This window comes from Mus caroli, unplaced genomic scaffold (genome assembly GCF_978045245.1).
Source record: "Mus caroli unplaced genomic scaffold, Mus_caroli_1 scaffold_20, whole genome shotgun sequence".
Taxonomy (NCBI): domain Eukaryota; kingdom Metazoa; phylum Chordata; class Mammalia; order Rodentia; family Muridae; genus Mus; species Mus caroli.
The window spans coordinates 36,683,005-36,703,094 of record NW_028227275.1 but is presented as its reverse complement, the minus strand read 5'-3'; the positions used below and the strand labels follow the sequence as shown (position 1 = coordinate 36,703,094).

Here is a 20,090-nt window from a genome sequence, read left to right as displayed (position 1 = left end):
AATTTGACAATAAATTTTAAGATGCCATTGAGACAGCCAATTGTATATAAAAACTGGTCTCAGAACAATAAGGTGAAGATTTATATAAACATAGAGCTTATGTGAATCATCTGGAAAAATGATAAACACCCAACATACATGGTCAAATATTACGTAGCCTAATTCTCAAGGGAATTATAAGTGGCTGACAAACCATGAGAAATGCTTGAACTTAACCAGTACTTGAGAAAATAAAACTACCAAGTAACATTTTCTACGTATCAGAACGGCATAATTTAAAAAGCCTACAGCAGGCTGAGGGCTGCCTCTGGTTTCTCTGTAGTGATGTATATTTAATATCCTACTTTGACATTTTGAACTCTATCCCAAGTAAATAATCCCAATTTAGACACAACATTTATTTGAAACTATGTTCATAAAAATATTAGCTAGAAATAGGAAAAGGAGAAATGATGTAAATGCCCCAAACTGAGTGGCTAGAAGGTTATGGCACACCCTTGTAATTTTCATGTTGCATTTCAGTTCCAAATGATGTTTAGAATATTCCAGGATCTGAGAAACTAATTATAGTCATACGCAAAACCCAGAGGGTGGAGCCTAAAAGGAGTCACCATTGTGCTGTATGTGTGGTGCCAAGTCAAACCCTGCATACAGCAATCTCCAGTCCCGTGCTTTGTTGGACACCAGCTTTTTAGAAATGCACAAAGCACTTAAAAAAGTCCAGGAGGAAGTACGCCAACATCTTTGTACTAGGCGGGTCTGGGCAGAGGGCTTTTAAGTAATGATCAGAGTTTCCTTTGGATTTTCAAACTGCAGCAAATATTGTAAGAAAAAAAATTATGATTACTAACGTCATGATTTTGGGGCTGACTAACTCATTGTGATTTGTGTTATAAAGCCAGGCAGTGGTGGCACATGCCTTTAATCCCAGCACTTGGGAGGCAGAGGCAGGCAGATTTCTGAGTTCGAGGCCAGCCTGGTCTATGCACATAGAAAGTTCCCCATAAGTATAAAGATAAATAAGATACCAGCAATCCATACACACTTTGATTCAAAATAATTATTATTAGCTTTGGGCTTAGTTTGTTCTATTTATTTAATTACTTACGGTTTGAACAGAATACTGGTTTAAGAACTTTCTCCTTTTTGAGGAGGAGATCTTTTCTTGCAGGCTGGGGACCAGTCTGGGGTCCCTGTGCATGCTGGGAAGTGCCACATCTGAGCTAAATCTATATGGGCTTTCTTTAAGCTATTGGTGCCAATGGCTACATATAAGTAAATCTGTATTTTAACAGCATAACTGTATATAGTATGTGTGTGAGCATATGGAGACCTAAGGGTGGATGTTGTGTGTCTTCCTCAATTCCTCTCCATTATGTGTATGTATGCATGCATGTATGTACGTATGTATGTATTCTGAGAAAGGATCTCCCATTGAACATGGTGCTGATGGACTGGCCAGCAAGCTCCAGCAATCTCTCTATCTATCCCTCACCAGTGCAGAGCTTATACTGAATTGCACACGGGAGTTAAGGGTCTGATCTTGGGTCCTCCTTTCATATCACTTCACTGACTGAGCATCTCCACAACCTCAGCTTGTGTTTTCTTTTAATATAAAAATGGGCTAATAATTATGGCATCATTAAATCATGACATTTAACCGTAATGAGTCATTGCTACCGCTTCAGTAAGAAAAAAAAACCCCATTGTTTTCCAACAAAACTTTCCACAGATATATGGTGACATCAGTCACAAGTGCTACACACAAGAAACTTTAATAACCTTACCTTGAATTTTCTTGAAAACTCGGGAATTCATAAACTTTAAAAATCTATCTGCATAAAAACTTGGTCTATGAACTGAAACGGTGTCCTGGAAAATAGAAAGAGAAATGACAGGTTCACCTCTTGGAAAAAGGCTGTGTTAGTCAAGGTCTGAAATAAAGCATGGCAAGGAATCAGAAAGACTGGCTAAGGGCAGTCGACAAGACGCAGTCAGAGTACAGAGTCTATGTTCTCAGCACAAAATGGAGCATGAAGGGACAGCGGAGACAGCCAAAGGACTGTGACCCATAAGTGAAAATTGCCCGTCCTGTCAACACCACCAGGTCACGGGAGGAACTCATGTGCTCTAACAGACAACTAGCAATCCACGTGCCATCCTGGATGAAGTGTGGCACTTGTGGTGAATACACCATTTAAATGGGGTATCTGTACTTGTACTTTTAGCTAGGAACATTGGCAACTTTGCAAGGGCCAGATGAGAAGTACGCAGTTCCTGGTTACACTGGAAAGAACAGAAACACACAGAGCATCCCTAGCGAAAGAGTGACATTTAAATCAGTGCAGTTTCATCACTAGGTAACAAGGCAAGAAGACTGCCTGAGGTCCCACGGTGCTAGCTACTGACCACACAGGGCTGGACTGAATTAAAGGGTCAGGTTCCTCTTGTGGTTGGCAGGAGACCTTAGGACTGACAGGTTGTTTTATTATAACCCAGAGAACAGCCTGGATAAAGGAGCGGGTTCTCTACGTTCATCTGGCAGATGCTCTGGTTTTGAATGTAGGTTTCTGGAACACAACAGTGAGATTTCTAAAGGTCAAATATGGACACTGTGAAGGGTCTGCTGTGGGGTTCAAGGAGTCCTGAGCCAGAAGTCAGGAGACCTGCATCTGGGGTGCAGCCTGTGTGTGACACTGGGAAGAGCCAGTGTCTCAGGGCTTTTCTATCTATGACCTTACTATCCCATGAATCGATTCTAATTAGAAACATCCTGTTAGATGTTTCTAATCCTAACTGGAAACACCTGCAACATCGATGAACACACTGTCCTATGAATCGATGCGCTCCGAGTTAGAAACACCTGTAATTCTGCAATGGGTGGTTAAAAGGGCGTAGTTCTCCAGTCACACTAGGGAGGCTGAGCAGACCCCTGGGGAGCTGGAGATGCGGCTAGACTTTGGTTTCTGCTGTGACGTGTGCTCTTCCTATGGTACTGGAAGCTTCCATCCATGTGGAGAGTTTCTCACAGCAGGTGCTATGACTTAGAAGTAAAGCGAATCCACGTCTGACCGCACTCAGCCCTGGACTATAATGGGCCTCCATTATTGTTATCTTTGGTCTGAAAAACCCCAGTCTAAATAAGAAACAAAGTTGCAAACAAATGAAAATAAGTCTTGGTTATTGTTTAAAGTTGTTACGTATAATTTCTTATGGTCAAACTAAAGATCAGAAGACGTGCTTACAATGCTAACTTGAGACTAAGTCATAAACCTGGTAATGGTGTAAAAGTGTCTTTGAAAACACCAAGTGACCTTAGGGTACTGCATTCAAGAATTGTGAGGTTCTCTTTCTTAGCTGGGAGACCTAAAATTAACCGACCTTGATTTTTTTCATAAGAGGAATCCTTCATATGACTGGGCCTGTGGCTGATTCTTAGAAACAACTCTGTGAGCTTATAATTTCATGTTACATTCTGATGGAAGCCAGTCACCAGCCTATAGTTCTTTTCATGCTGAAAGGTTATTAACAATTTTCCACAGGATTGAAAAATGCATATTCCTTTCCAGAAAGGAGAACACAATCTATCATTTATCTTCTTTCAAAGCAGTGTGTCTGGTCCCATCTTAAAGAGAAATGTGCCATCAAGTCTTTGACTGTTAGAGTCTGAAGATTCATAGTCAGTTATTAACTGAGAGAGGCTCAGGTCTGTCAGCAGCAGAGGGTTCAAATTCAACATCTAGATATGAGTGTGTATGTATGAGAGAGGAGTGAGGAGGGAGTTTGCCATCTCTAGCTGATGTTTTTATTCACCTGACATTTTCTTGCCAATCAGCATATATGAAAAAATATATATGTATATATATTAATGTGTATATATACATATATATATTAATGTATACACACACACACATATATATATGTTTATAACATGGACTAAAGAGATGGCTCAGTGGTTAAGAACATACACTGCTCTTGCAGGGCATCCAAGACTGGTTCCCAGCACCCACATCAGGTAGGTGCTGTAACCCCAGCTCTGGGGATCTGATGCTCTGACCTCCATGGCACAGACACTCAGGTGACATACGCTTACATCCACATATGCAAATATACAGATAATTAAAAAGAATAAAATAAATCCTTTAAAAAGTTCACTGCATTTGTAAATACATTCCATGTTTGTATTTTTCACCCTCTATGACCTTGTCATGTGTTAGACATTGAGCTGCACATTAACATGCAATCTCCCACACACACTCACAGCAGGTAGGCACTGGACCCTCAGTGATGAGAAAACTGGTTGCTTTCTCATGTGGCCAGTCAAGTAGGACACTGGTTCAAATCCAGGGCTGTTCACCATCATAGTCAGGGCTCAACAGTCTTCTTTAGCCCAGTTTTCATTTCAAAGACCCCCCATCTTCTCAAAGCCTTTGAAAAAGCCCCTCTACCTCACAAAGGCAACCTTTGTATTCCACAGAGAAGCAACCACAGTTTTGCCTTCCTGACATCGACCTGGCTGCTGTGCTGGACGTCACTTATTTCAACAGCTGTTCAAGTTTATGTGGTCTCGTTCTCAGACTCAAACCAACATCCCAGCCTCAGACTCTGAGCACGCAAAGCTCTCTGCTCTCCTCTGAGTCCAATGACAGCCCCAGCTGGACTAGAAATGCCTCCAGTTTAACAAAGCATAGGTCACTCACCCCGTCATAAACAAGGGCTTTCCAGGAATGTTCTAACTTCTTCATTAGCCTAAAAAGTAAACAGACGGAGAAAAGACCACTGAGAATGTAAAACTGTCCTCATTCTGTAAATTTTCAGAAGGAAAAATAAATGTTTTGATTACTTTTTGAAATAATGAAAGCCCACGTCCCCCGATGTCTCACCTATATGATTGGAGGATGTCAATAATGCCCATGAATAGAAGCAGCTTCTCTCCCTTATGGCTTTTAGCTGGAATGCCTCCCATTCTGTGGGTAGAGCAAAGTGGGAGGATACTTTATAACATGAGTACAGAGAGCTAAATTCTTTACTAATTACACACTGAAAACATTAAGCATTCTAGACTACCTCTTCCTTTATTGCCACAAGTTTTCATCACTTTAACGGATAATGACTCCAGAGCTGTCAAATCTGTGATAACTCGGGTGGAAAGAAGGTAATTACAAAACCGCTTTGAATTAGGAGCAAAGAAGGATTTTTCGAGCAGTATGAAATATTGCTTTTTAAAAAAGGCAATATGAGGGCCGGAGAGAAGGCTCAGTGGTTAAGGGCACTGAATGTTCTTCCAGAGGTCCTGAGTTCAATCCCCAGAAACCACATGGTGGATCACAACCATCTGTAATTGGATCTGATGACCTCTTTTGGGGTGTCTGAAGACAGCTACAGTGTACTCATTCTTGGCTATGTAGAAAGTTTAAAGTCAGCCTGCATGAAACCATGACTTAATATATATATATATATATATATATATATATATATATATACACACACACACACACACATATACATATTTGGTCTAAAGATGTGGTATGGTGGTGTACACCTTTAATCCTAGCACTGGGGAGACAGAGTTTGAGGCCAGTCTGGTCTGCACAGTGAGTTCCGAGATAGTCAGAGTTACATAGTAGAGAGATCTTGTCTCAAAACAACAACAACAAAGAAAAATATATAGAAGAAAATTTGTAAAATTAATTCTTGAGCTATGTTTCTGCAGGGCGTGTGTGTATGTGTGTATTATTCTGAAGAGATCATTGGATTTAGCAGTTTTACAGCTTGAACATTACACTTTCTAAGGTGGAATCTTTCCTCACATCAACGGCAATGTGATTAATAGTTGTGCAGCATTTCATGATATGGATATAGAAGAATTTGTTCAACGGGTTGTTGACTATTTAGATGGAATCGCAAGCAAAGATATGAACAAAGACAAACTATGTGTTGATATCCTTTATGAAAGACAAATGTGCACCTGGCTTAGTCACTGCCCGAGAATCCTGGAAAGCAGGCGATGACGGCCTTAGGAAACACTCTCGTTTGTCTCCTTGTTCAGCAAGTTCACATGTAATGAGTCAACTATTTCAACAACCTTTAGCGGCTGTAATGGTTTCTACTGTCAAATATGCACTCTGCCTATGCAAATGAAGCCTGCAGTTACTAACACATCTGTCTGAGGAGAGAGCCAACATCTGCCAGGGTGAGAGGTAAGCGCAACAGAATCCCGTTGCACAGGTAAAAAGCTCTGAAGTGCCGACGTCATTGCTACCAGGTGCTTAGTTAACTGCTTGCTTATTCAAATCTAGAGTCCATTTCTTTCCTCTTCTGGCAGATGTTTTGAATGTGTAACAAATGAGGGGGGAAAAAAAGAGAAACTATGTAAAACCAGAAACCATGTGGGTGAAAGATTGATATAAACTTGAGAAATTACCGCTCCTCTAGTCCTTAGCGATAATAAATAAATAAATACAAAGGAAGCTGGTTTTAGTCATTTATCTCCAACCAGGAATCTATCCCAGAGTGCCATAAGGTGATTGGATTAACTACTGCGTGACTGGGGTAACCGAATCAGGATAGGGGTGTGGCAGCACTTACGTGTCTGGATTCTCTGCAATGATCCCATCTGCAGACTTGCCTGGACCCTGGATGGATTCCATGGCTGTGGAGTAGAGGACTTTCTGCATCCCCGGCCGCTTTGCATCAGGTGCGTTTTGGAGGGGCTCCTCTTCTTTGTCTTTGAGGGAATGGTCCAAGATGTGGATACCCAGCAAAAGGCTGTAGTCCATGATCTTGAAGCTTTCCAGAACCTGAAGAAGGAAAAGATCCAGGAGGTCAGTCAACTCAAAGAGCCCGCCTATAAGTCCATGTGCTCTGGGAGAGCACACAGGCCACACCCTGTCCACTGAGAGGCACGTAGGCAAAACAGCAAAGCCAAAACACTCCTAGTTACTGGGGGCTACTACAACAGGGACTGCTGTGGTGGTGGGAGCATGACATGTCTATGCAAAGTTAAAGGAAGCAACCTCCACATATGGTTCACTAACAGCATTTATTGAATGCTTTTCACACTTTGGGTGCCATGGTCCTCTCTTGGATTCAACCCTCACAATGGCCCCATGAGCTGGGTACTGCTGCTGTCTCTGTTAGGCAGACGAAAAACATGGAGATGGAAGATGGAAAAATCAGCTCAGTCAACAGACAGCCCATCAGTGACAGATCCACGGGGCAGACTCTGTCACTCACACTCCTAATCAGCAGGAGAACAGAGAACCCATAAGCCAGTCTCCTAAGTGCCTACGCCCTGCCAAGCACTTTGATTTGCCTGGTTTTATTCTCCACATCTGAATCTTGCTGAGTTTAGTGATGGCCCTTTTTCCAAGCCCATCTTTCAGAGTTGCCAATCTTTTCCCCAAAGTGGGTTCTTTTCCTGTGTGAACATTCTCCTTCTCTCCTAGTGTGAGTGAGTTCTCCAGACCTCAGACTGTTGGAATACCTGTCACTTTCACACAAAGCTGTTCAGGAAATGAAAACACGAAGACCTGAACCTGGCCCTTAACCAATGCTAGATTAAAATTCCAGAATTCTGCATGCTACTCATTTTCTAAGTGTCTTTCTTTTTAAAAATTTAGATCTCCTTTTATGTACAGTGGTGTTCTGCCTCCATGTAGGTCTGTGTGAGGGTGTCAGATACTCTGGAACTTGAGTTACAGGCAGTTGTGAGCTGCCGTTTGGGTGTTGGGAATTGAACCCTGGTTCTTTGGAAGGGTAGCCAGTGTTCTTAACTGTTGAGCCATCTCTCTAGCCCCCAGCCTGAATATTTTTAGAGCAGAAAGTCATGCTATTTGAAGGAGGGGGTTGGATGGGAGGGAGAATACTTATAGATGCAACATCATGGAGGCTAAGTAAGAAAGGTTTCATGAAGTAGGACACGTGTAGTCTTTGACATATGCCGGTTCCTGGGTCTCAGTCATCTTTGCCATTAATGGTGAGCACATAACAGATTGTAAACAAGGGTCAATTATTCCAGAGAATTCACCCTTTTGTTTATTTATTTTTTGAATAGCAAGTACCAGGGATGTAACAGAGCCTTGTGAATATTACCTAAGCATGCTATCCCTGAGCTAGAGCCAGAGACTCACCCTTCATCCTTTGAGATGCCCAAGTTATATTTTTAGAGTGCAGACAGACAACAGTTGAGAGTAGAATCATAATATTTGAGAGGCCTGGGACATAGACATTATATTTCCAGAGATCTGGGTATGACTTTATAGTCATGCTGAACCTGCCTCCCCTAACTAACTGAAGCAGGGTGATGTCACGATGGAGGAGGAAGTTGGAGAGCCAGGTGATAGTGCAGATCACTGGCCCAGGGCAGTCAGTTCTCCATGGAGGCATGCCACTGTGGCCTGGCCCTTCCACAGAGCAACGAACACCATGGGAAACAAGACTGCTCTGTGTCAGGGCATCCAGGGCTCAGCCTCTGAAAAGAAATGCTAACACAGGCTAGATGTCCTTCACACAGAAACAAAGGGTATAGAGGGCCTCAACCCTGATTCTCAACCACCCTGAAATTATGGCTTGGGAACAGGTCCCCACCCAGACAACCCAATGTCAGACAATGCTGAGTTTTCTGCTCATATTCATCAGAACTAGAACTTCCTTCTTAGAGATTTTGTTGGTTAAGGAGTTGGGGCTAAAGAACCTAAGTCCTGTGACCCTAGGTGGGTCTCCTTATCCATAAAATTGTGACGATAACATTGCCTGTTACGCATGCGCTTGAGGAAATTAGATACGGCAACACAGAGAAGTAAGGGCCCGGGAAAATTTCTCACATAAAGTAACCACTCAGTTAACTGCTCTGGATGCTCATTATGATGATTCATTGGGACCCATAACTTGTACTAGTTTGAGAAAATACACATGTCACTAGAAACGACCACCTACGGAGTTCCAATTCTGAAAACAAAGATTCATTAAAAGTCCAACAAAATTTCAAGTGCATTCTGGCCTGCTCGTGGTGTGGGTTGGGTGGGGGCAGGATTTCTTTAAAAGCTGTGGGTTTTGTTGTTGTTTTTAATCACGTTTTTGGGATTTGCACCAATTAAGGACCAAACAGTTTTCATTCACATCCTCCCAGTCCTTTCAATAAAGGAACTGACTTCTCTGCCAGCAGCGGAACACGCATGAGCATTGATAGTGAGCAATGTCTACAGCCCCAGTCCACTCCATCATGCAGGTACATATTTATCTCCAGGACGTCTGTCTGATGTCACTGTGACTGGTGGCTTCTGTACATTTACTATTCCAAACACAGGCGACCATAGAAACACAGGCACCTCTTCGTCTAGCTTGGGCAGGACTTTTATACTCCGCCACTGAGAACGGAAGCAGATCCTTCCCAGAGGTACGAAAAATGGGGATCAGATTGGAATTCGACAAGGCTTTTTGCTGACAAAGTGTGATGTTTCCTTCTCTACCAAGAACCATTCAAAGTCAGAAATATAACTGGAACACATACTAAAAGTACAGAGGAGTATGTCAGCAGGCTCGGTAAGAGACCGTGGTTCTTGAAAGAGGTTGGAGCAGCAGAACAACAAATGGTCTGCCTGATGAGGACGATGTTGCTAAGTCAGCCCCTCAGAGCACAGCACTAGATTCCGTGTGTGCAACTCGGGCCAAGTTTAGCTACCACCTTCCTATAAGAGATTCCTAAGTTGTTATCTTTGGCTTGTTCTTATTCCTCAACTGTAGCCCGAGATTATTCCCAGCAGCCTCTGGGTATTTCAAAGCTTCTAAACAATGCAGTTTGTAACTTTAAACTCCTATTTTGTCCCAAAGCAGTTCTTTCCCCTCACTTCCCTCTCTCACTTGAAATCACTGTAATGTAAATCCTGGATGCCTTTCCTTTCATTAGCTGCCCAGTCCTGCAGCTGGTGTTATCAAAACATCCCTCTTTCTAATCATCCCATTCCAGCTTCCTTTTGGGTAGGCTCAGTGACCTACTGCCGCGATAGGTCACATTACATCCCTACCCCTCCAGACTTGCCACTACTTGGTGGTCAGGCCCCAGTTTCACATCAAAGGTCTTTACTGTTAAGGTCACCATCCTGTCTCCTTCTTAGACACCAGCCTAGATTCACCTCCCAGGCTATTTAAATGCCTGAGTTACTCTTAAGATTCCTTCGAAGATGGAAGCCCTGGTGGTTTTCTGTTTAGAAACATCTGTTTCTTCTACAGATGTTTTAGTTTCTCAACTCAGAGGGGATTTTTGCAACGTAACTCGTACGATAATTTTTTTTTTTTTTTTTTTGAGACAGGGTTTCTCTGTATAGCCCTGGCTGTCCTGGAACTCACTTTGTAGACCAGGCTGGCCTCGAACTCAGAAATGTGCCTGCCTCTGTCTCCCAAGTGCTGGGATTAAAGGCGTGCGCCACCACGCCCGGCTCGTACAGTAATTCTATGAAAACTATATCATGAACTGTTGGGAACAAACTTTCCCTCTGAAGCCTCAAACGTGTTATGTGTCTCTTTGTGCCTCAAAGCTCGAGCCCAGGTTGTACCTGCAGTTTTTCATATCAAAAGAAGGCGCTGGGCTCACCAAAGGCTTGTTCTACTCCAGGCTTCCTGCTGTGGAAGGAATGTAGATTGGTCATGTTGGCATGTCTACAAGCAATATAAAGGAAAACATTCAGCAGCGATCCCATCTCTAACACCACACTTCTGTTACGTAAGTACTAGCACTCGGGCCTCGTGATTACCGTGCCTGTGCAAAAATTCTGGTACTCAAAACATTTACTGTGGTTGTGTGTTGTGTTTTCAGGAAAACAAAGATAAAAGTTCCCAGTGTTTTCAAAGCTACTTACATCATGAGCATTTTGTTTACGCTGTTCCAAGGGAAAATGAAGATGATATTTGAAAACACTGCCATTTACTGTTTAGTGTGCACACAACTAAATGGCAGATAAAAGGGAGGCTGTTTTGCTGTAAACGAGGCTGGGTTTCAGGTTGGGAAGCCCATCCCATTGTTCCTTGGGAAGCCTGTCATAGGCTTGGTTAAGGGTGGACTCCTTCATCACTCATGAACATTTGGTACCGGCTCTAAAATGGAGGCTGAATTGTGTAATACATTAAATTAAATTCAGAAATAATTAGAGATTTGGATTCTGCCTATTTGATGTTTGACTTATTATTTTAATGTAATACTAAAAATTTAATATAATTTTAAATGTATGATATGGCATCAAGTTGGTTTTTTTTGAAATTAAAATATAATTATAGCATGTCCCCTCTTCCCTCTCCTTTCCCAGTCCTGTCCCATGTCTCCCCCTCTTGGACCCTCTCAAATTCATGGCCTTGTTTTCTTTAATTTAAAAAGGGTGTCTTCTTTAACATTCGGAGAATCATATTGAAATATGTATCAATAAAAGGGTATAGCCTGGCGGTGGTGGCGCACGCCTTTAATCCCAGCACTTGGGAGGCAGAGGCAGGTGGATTTCTGAGTTGGAGGCCAGCCTGGTCTACAAAGTGAGTTCTAGGACAGCCAGGGCTACACAGAGAAACCCTGTCTCAAACAAACAAACAAACAAAAAAGGATATGATGGCTGGGATGTGCTTTAAATTGTATAAGAAGAAAAAAAAAGAAAAAGAAAGAAAGAAAGAAAGAAGGAAAGAAAGAAAGAAAGAAAGAGAGAAAGAGAGAGAGAAAGAAAGAAGAAAGAAGAGGGAGAGAGGAAGGGAGGGAGGAGAAAGAGAGAGAGAGAGAAAGTGAGAGAGAGAGAGAGCACGAGCAAACAAGCAAGATTGATTTTGACACATGGTGGTGGTAAAGCACACCTTTAATCCCAGCATTTTGGAGGCAGGTAGGCAGATCTCTGTGAGTTTGGGGCTAGCCTGGTTTATAGAGTGAGTTCCAGGACAGCTAGGACTATACACACTTGCGAGTGCAGGTACAGGCGCGCACACACACACACGCCCATGCTTGCAGAACATACATATCTACACATATATGTATGAGACATATATACACACATTGTAGCATTCTACACACTTTTATGTATGCTATACCTTTTCAAAAATAAAGTTTCATGTACTTCCTGGAGTGCCTTAAATGGCATGCATTTTGATATTTGGCTACACACTACCTAGCTTGCCACTGCTCAGCCACTGATGGCTAGCGAAGAGACCTATGAAGACATGGATCAGACCAGGGGACAGAAACCACAGTGGGCCGAGCAGGAGGCTGGCTCATGCTCTGTGTTCCTCTCAACTGTGCATTCTCTGTCCGAAGAGCAAACTAACAAACAGCAAAATGTGGAGCAGATGGGGAGATTCAATGAGGCCTCTGAGTAATTTTCTAGTTGGTCACCAAATAAGGATTCAATAACTAGTACAAAATATCCGTAGTAATCCAATAAGACAAGTAAATTCAAAACGGTATCCTGGAGGCTTTATGTAAATAGTCATCCATGGAATTGACTGATTTGAGGATAAACCGGATCCAGCGGCCCACTATTCCTTGCCAAGTCAGCCCCTCTGAGAAAAGCACTAGAGAGTAGGTGTACGTGCAAGTCCAGTTAGAGCTGAATGCTGTCTTGTTTTATTTAACTTAATTTCCTCAATAAAGCTCAGAGTGTTCTTTGTTAATGTAATAAAGAGAAAATACAGACTTATAATTTTAGCTAGCAAATCAAAATGGATTAAATATTAAACCCTTAACCTAGTTCTAGAACGAGCGCTTTCTGTACTGCATCATGCAGGGATTCAGAACGCTGGACCATGCAGGACTCATTGTACAAAGGCAACTTCTTGTTTTTCTTTTCTCTTAAAAAGCTTGAAGTAATAGAATTATGTTCTATGCTTTAGAAGCAATGATCCATCACCCAAGATTTTTACATGCATGCATGTATGTCTATCAGCAATGTATATGTAAGTATGTATGTATCTCTATCTAATAATCTGCCTATCTATGTATCTATCTATATATCTATGCATCTATGTATCTATCTATATATCTATGCATCTATGTATCTATCTATATATCTATGCATCTATGTATCTATGTATGTATCTATCTATGTATGTATCTATGAATCTATCTATCTATCTACTATGTATCTATGTATGTATGTATGTATGTATGTATGTATGTATGTATCTATCTATCTATCATCTATCCTTCTCTGTGTGAATACGTTTGTTCTAAAACATAGTCTATGTGGTCAAGGCTGACTTTGAACTTAAAATCCTCGTGTCTCAGTCTCATTTAAATTTCTCTGTGACATGCTATTTAAAGTCACAAGCAGCTACACATATGATGATGATGATAATGATGGCCACACTTCAGTTCTTCAATAGGATGAGGAAGTAATTTCTCAGGTCTGGGGCAGGTTTCTCCTCCCCCAGCCCCCAGTTTCCTTTTTCTACTTTTTCTGTAGATTTTTTTTAAAGTTTGCATTTGAATGAAAGGGAGGGTTATAAAAATTAGAACTAGGGCAACCCTTCAGTTTCTGTAGCTAATGAGCATTTTCAACAGCTGCTTACACAGGACTCACTGTCACAGAACTAGCTCCCAACTGTTCCCTGTAACTGTGTCACATCTCAGAGAGAAGTCTCGTTTAAATGCTTGTAAGATATCCTGGTCACAAATGCTGCAAGAGTTGGCAATGTGTCAACCAGTTTTTATTATGCTTTTCATTAAGCTTTAAAAACTAAATGTTTGCACTATTTATTTTTCTTGTAATCCATCACTTACCATTACTCCACCCCACCCACTCCTCCCTCTTGGAGGCAGGCTGTGAAAATTCAATGGTCTTGTTCCAAACTCTTCACTTGGCAAAGCTGCTCCCAGTTTTCTCAAGACCCTACCCCCATAGCTTATCACCAGAGTCTGAGGACCAGGCACTGTGGCCCTCTACCCTTTGATAACTAGTTAGATTATAATATAAAGTTTTAATTTTAGTGTCTGTTCCCATTGTACCTACAGGCTAAGGGAGATGATGGAGGGCCATGGGTTTCTGCTCAGAGGAACATGGGTATGAGGCATGGAGGCAGCATTTTAAGTTCAGCAGACCCAGGAAGCTTAATTTGTGTAGTCCCCATCTGTCAAGAGCTAGCCTGTGCCATGTATTTCTTAGTGTCATTATAGGGACAGAGAAAAACCTACCTCTAAGACTGAGCACTGCTTGATTCTAAGTAAATTCACAAGCAGCTTTAACTAAGGCAGTGTATGAGCTGAGCCTAGGAACAGTGTCTTTAATGTCCAAGAATCATGTACTGTATGTATTTTTGATGAATTCATAGTAGATATTATGTCTTTAAAGTGTTAACTACTTTGGTATCTATAAATTATATCTAATATAGAGTCTTTTTTCTACCAAAAGTTAGATAAGCTGGTTTTGCAAAATACTAAGAATTATGTGTGTGGTTTACACTAACTGAAGTATCTTTTGTTTGGTAGAAAGTTGGGAATGAGCAACACAGAAACACACACACACACACACACACACATTATAGTTTCTCTGTCACCATCCCACACTGACCATCTGTCCCCTCTGTTACTATCAGCAGGAGACTCTTGCCAGTCAGCCACACGCACTGGAACGAACCTTCATCAACTGGATCAACTGGCAAAAACTGGGACATGTACAATTGTAACATGTAGCTAGTCTTTAATGAGACAATGAGCTATCATCTCATCACGACTGGGGAGAATGAGAAGAGCTCACAGTTGCGGCTTACTAGGCCTTTGCACATCCTGGTCTAATGAGCAGTACAATTTAGTATGATACAATGTGTAAAGGTGACATGGTAGATTGGCTTTGGTTCCCTTTCAACACACATCATGAGTTGTCTGTCACTAAAATCTGCTTGTATTATTTTAATGACTAGGTAAGACCCAGGTAGGTAAAAAACAATTGCCGCTGTAACATCCAGGGCTTCACTCAAAAGGTGACACTGAAGGAGCAGCCAGCATGCCATGGATGGAAAACTAAAGCCACTTGGTCTCTGTTCTCACAGAAGTGCCTAGCAGCAGACTTTAAAATCAGATCAATAATTCCTGTGCAATGGAGACATACTACTATTGAATGAGACTACTGAATGGTTTTGGATCAAGCAAGACTCTGAGAATTTAGTCTCATGGAAATGCTTGTTATTAGAAACACATCTGAAATCCCAAGACCTTACACTTCATTGCATCAACAACCACAGGCCTATTATCGGCTACTATGAGCTGTATGTTTTCTCAATTCCCCTTTCGGGTCTTTTTCTAATACTCTCACACTGTGTCTCTGCTGGTCTCAGCCTTGGCTTTGGTGGAGTACATACTCAGGTGATGTTTCAACAGGAGACTTAAACATACACTGACAGAATGACCAAAAGCAAACAAGGCAGTGCCATCAACATACCTGATGGAGACGAGGCTAACACAGACCCAGTTTATCGGAAGGGAGAACAGGCAGCAAGGCAGGAAAAGGTGCACCAGCTTTTTATAAATGTAAACAAGTCTTTTTCATAGAATGTGGTAATAGCAGTCGATCATTTGTCCCAGAGGAATGCAAAATTGCACCAGGTAAAAATTGGGACAAAAATTTTCACATTTTAGCTTACTTGAACCATTCAAAAACTAACCCCTCCTTGCCCCATATTCTTTAGCAGGTTAGTATTAAACTCGTATATCACATCACAAAATACCACTCAGCAGTAAAAAAAGAGCAAACTATTGATGCAGAGTCTGCATGAGCTCAAGGGCATCATAAGTGAAAACCACCCTGGAAAGCTTCATCCTGTTAGAGCGTTTTTTTTTTTTTGTTGTTGTTGTTGTAGTTTTTATTTTCTATAGCCCAGGCTGGCTTTGAACTCCTAATTCCTTCTGCCTCTTCCTCCCCATCCCTCCAGCACTGCGACTACCAATATATCAACATGCTCATCTCTGTACAGAATATTCTTGAAATGCCAAGTTATGGACGTGAAAAAGCATGCACGGTGGTATGAGATGGGGAACGGATGTGAAGGAGGGAAGAGGCTGAGGCTAGGAGAGGGTGGCGGGAGAGACCGCAGAGAAGGAGCTCTTCTGTCCTTCATCCTGGTGGGAGTGGCTACATGAATCCTTGTGACCCTGCTTATGTAGGTTCATAACTATATAACTGCACAGAACCCACCCCCAGAACACACATGCACATACGTAACTGGAGAGAATAAGAAGTCTGAAACTTAGCAGTAGTTCACATTCAGGTCTTTCTCCTGGCTGTGATATTGTACTGAAAGTCATTTAAGACACTACCATTGAGGGGACAGGAGGTGAAGGAGTATGTGATCTGTATATGACTGTCTCCAACTGTTGCAAGTGACTCCGTAAAAAAGAAAAAAAAAGAACTTTATAGGTGGAAACACTTAGAGTCCTTACAAATACACTCTTTTTTTTTTTTTTTTTCCTTTTGTGGTTGTTCTCAGTAAGGGCTTGGGTTGGCCAGGTGTCTCCAGCTTACCGTAGCTCAGACCAGAGGGTGGAAGATAGGATGACGCTGTTTCCCACAGACTCAAGGGACTCCTCCCAGCTTAGACTATCTCTTACTTAGAGTTAGTTTTGTTTATTTGCCCAACTACTCTGAGTTAGATTTATTCTTGTTTTTTTTTTTTTTTTTTTAACCGCACGAGAGCAACTAACACTGTAGATAGCCAAACTCTAATGTAATTTAAAATAGTGGAGGAAATTGCGTATAGAATTACAGTGCTTGCAAAAATCTATCTGGAAAAAAAGAATTCATTTGTCTGTTCTTTTTTTCAGGTCGTCTTTGAAGAGAAAAAAAATAGGTATGGTGATGAATGATCCTAATATCTGCATTAGAGGCTGAGGCAGGAGGATCATCAATTTGACACTATCCTGTGGTACATAGAAAGAATGGATGCTCTAAACTCCAAACAAATGAAAACATCAACAAAAACGCAGACAAAAGCCACCCACCTCCAAACTACCTAAATGAAATGCAAAAAGACAGGAAGTACAGCTGGAATAGAAACACCAACCGTAACACCAACCTAACACCAACTAAGTCATATTGCAGCCCACTCAGACACAAGCTCACGGCATCCAGTCTGTAAATCAGGAGCCTGCCACACACTGGAGCGGTTCATTTCACTCATCAAAATGTTCCAGTAGAAGCTGGTTTCATTAAAGTCTCAGGGCCTATTAATATTTATGATAACAGTGATTTGTGGGAAAAGAGAAAATCGATTCTACACTACTGAAAAATTAATAACTTTGCTGCTTAACAAAGAATGATAATAAATGTAAATGACTCATTTAGGCCATTAATTATCCAGACTGTCTCTGATATGACTCCCACTCGAAGGAGTAAGAAATATTTAGGTTATAAACATGAGTTCCCAGTAATTGTCTTTGTCATCATTTCACTTTTCCCTAGCGTGCTCCCAAAATACTGCAAGATGCAATAATTTGTCAAATTTATTAAATGACATGGGACTCTAGATTGCTCATAGATAAATTACACCAGAGGGGGCAGGGAATAATCACGGTAAATTAAAAACAAGTGCAAAACAATTTAGAACTGCTCTTCCAAAATTCATACGTAAAGATTTGATGACAAATTTTGCCACGGTCAGTTTGTGCTATGTTCTGGGGGCAGCAGCAGCGTGATGCTGGGGTGAGGTGAGGTGGCTGCAGAGAGGGCTGAGGAAGAAACATTGGCCTCAGAGGCACTTACAGCTGGGCTTGTGGGGATTCGAACTCAGGTCTTCACACTTGCACAGCAGGAGTTTCACCCAAGGTGCCACCCTCTCCCCTCTTCCTCTCCCCCATCCCACTTCGACTTCCTACAGTACTTCCACTGACAGATGCACGAAGAGGAGACTGAGTCTCCCTTGTCACCCTGCAGATTTCCCAGCCAGCAAATCTTCTTCCTTCCCTTTTGACCCTAACATCAAATGCTCAGTAGCAGGCACACCTAAGTCTTGCATTATAAGCAAGCCTTTTCACCCAGGAATGTAAACAGCTCCACAGTCTCTTAAGTAACATCCATTCCACCTCTCCCCCACCTCCCAGCCCCCAACGCATCCTTTAAATAAACTAGCTTAACTCTTCATTGTGCCAAATAGAACCCAGAGGGGGCAATCTGTCATTTGGATGTAAAATTCTGATATGAATCTGTTTGTTGATCACACCAGTCTACTTCACTTCCATTTTAATTTTGAAGCAGATAGCCATCTGCCCGAGGAAAGGAGAAAAAAAAAAAGATTGTTTACTGGAGGGTTTCTTTGTTACAATTAAGAGGCTTACAAACCTTTTAATTTAAAACCCCAGGGGGAGAAGGACACATACCTAAGGGAGGCCATGGTCAACGTCAAATCAAGGTCTGATGATCGCTACAACCAGGCTTCCAAGGGAAAAAGTCACTGAAATATAAATACACTTCTGCTAAACTAATGACTCAGTATGAGGATAGCCAGTGCAGTTCTAATCCCAAGTGACTCAAAGTGGAAATCATCTGCCTTATTAAATTCTCAATGCCGTTTCTGGCACGCATTTCAGCAAAACGGGATGTTCCCTCCAGAAGGACTGGAAGTAACTGGAAACACAGAAGTGCATACATAGAAGACAGATTTCTCTGCGGCACCCATGCCCGCCTCTCTTTATCCTCAGATATTCTACTTATTATTCTTTTGTTCAGACACAGTTTCCAAGAGCTATTTGCTAATTACCCACTGAGCGCAAGCATGTAGAGACAAAGGCAGAGGCTTGATCCTCAGGCTTAAGGATCTCTTCATGAGAAAATAACAAGGTATTAAATATCTCATGAAGGAGGTGAGGTTGGGAGGAGCAGGAAGCGCAGCACGGTGATCTCAGAGGAAGGGGTGTCCCAGTAGTCCTGAGATGAGTAAGAGAGGGGGAGAGAAGAAGACAGGAAAATATGGTCTGGCAGAATAAGCCAAGAGAATAAGGGGTACGCTAGGCGCCACGGGTTGAAAGTTAACGGCACACTGAAAATGAGCGAAGAGGCTATTGAAATTGCAGATGAATACCCAGAGTTTCTACGAAGGCAGATCCAATAAGGTGGATTCATGTGGTAATCAGGAGGCAGACTGGAGGAGACATGGTGATTTACTGCTGTGTGCAGAGCGTGGGAGAGGACGGAAGAAAAGACAATTAAGAATCAGGGCGCTGCTTTGGCCAACTAGCTACCTGATGGTCACGCTGTCTGGACTGGGAAAGCCAAGCAGAGTACAGACTTGGGGACGATAGCACAATGCATGGAAAAGCAGTTTTCACAGGGATGCTCAACTTGGGTTTTTCTATTACGCCGAAGCCCGAAGAGAGTTTGGATTCCTACTCTCTGTTTGTGACAGCAGGTGACCTGTGATGTACGGGCAGTCTTCACTGATCTTTCCTTGAGATAGTTTCACTTATAGAAGTGGATAGTTATCATGGTGATGGAGTCTGAGGGGAAGGGAGTGCTTCGAGAAAGGGGACCAGTTATTTACATGTCCACCTTTCCTCATTCGCAGGTAGTAACATGGGGGCCAGGGGAGGTCCCAGAACCTAGACAATTACATTTGGAAAAGGCTCTTAGGATCCTGTATGGGAACCAGACTCAGCAGGTTTGAAGTATACAAGATTAGTTTTTGAGAAGAGTTTCGAGTGGTGTACACACCATGGGATGAAACTGGTGAGGGACTGGCCATCTCAAAGGGAAGGCTGACACACAGGGGTTCACGGATCAGTGAGTAATCCAGAAAGAGAGATGGGGCTTTTAACCAAAGTGCTTGCTTGTATGCTGAGGTCATGTAGCCCACTCCAAAAGACAGTCCAGACAGAGACGTTTTGGGTTGGAAGCAGGGAAGCAATTCACAGGAAACAGGGGACAGCATAGCCCCAGCCAGCTCAACAAGTCACATAGGAATCTCCCAACAGCACTCAGACTAAATGGAATTCCCTGGTCTGAGACCTTACAGCAAAATGTATATGAAAGATGGAGGGAGGATGGAAAGCTGGGGAATACATCAAGCACACAGCAGACTTCTGGTGCCTGTTCAGAAGACCACAGAGAAGCTGGGGGTGGGGGCAAACTGCTGTGGGTTCTTTA

The 20,090-nt window shown here is 42.2% G+C and overlaps 1 protein-coding gene across 1 annotated transcript in view; it reads right to left on the bottom strand.

The window, feature by feature from the left end:
- The window catches only part of Pip5k1b (phosphatidylinositol-4-phosphate 5-kinase type 1 beta), a 271,358-nt gene that overhangs the window by 57,817 nt on the left and 193,451 nt on the right, over window positions 1-20,090 (bottom strand). The window contains exons 8-11 of the mRNA XM_085833913.1: window positions 6,589-6,800; window positions 4,884-4,967; window positions 4,701-4,749; window positions 1,788-1,872 (exon numbers count right to left, since the gene is read on the bottom strand). Of these exons, the coding sequence (XP_085690039.1) occupies window positions 1,788-1,872; window positions 4,701-4,749; window positions 4,884-4,967; window positions 6,589-6,800 (430 nt within the window). The remainder of the gene's footprint in view (window positions 1-1,787; window positions 1,873-4,700; window positions 4,750-4,883; window positions 4,968-6,588; window positions 6,801-20,090) is intronic.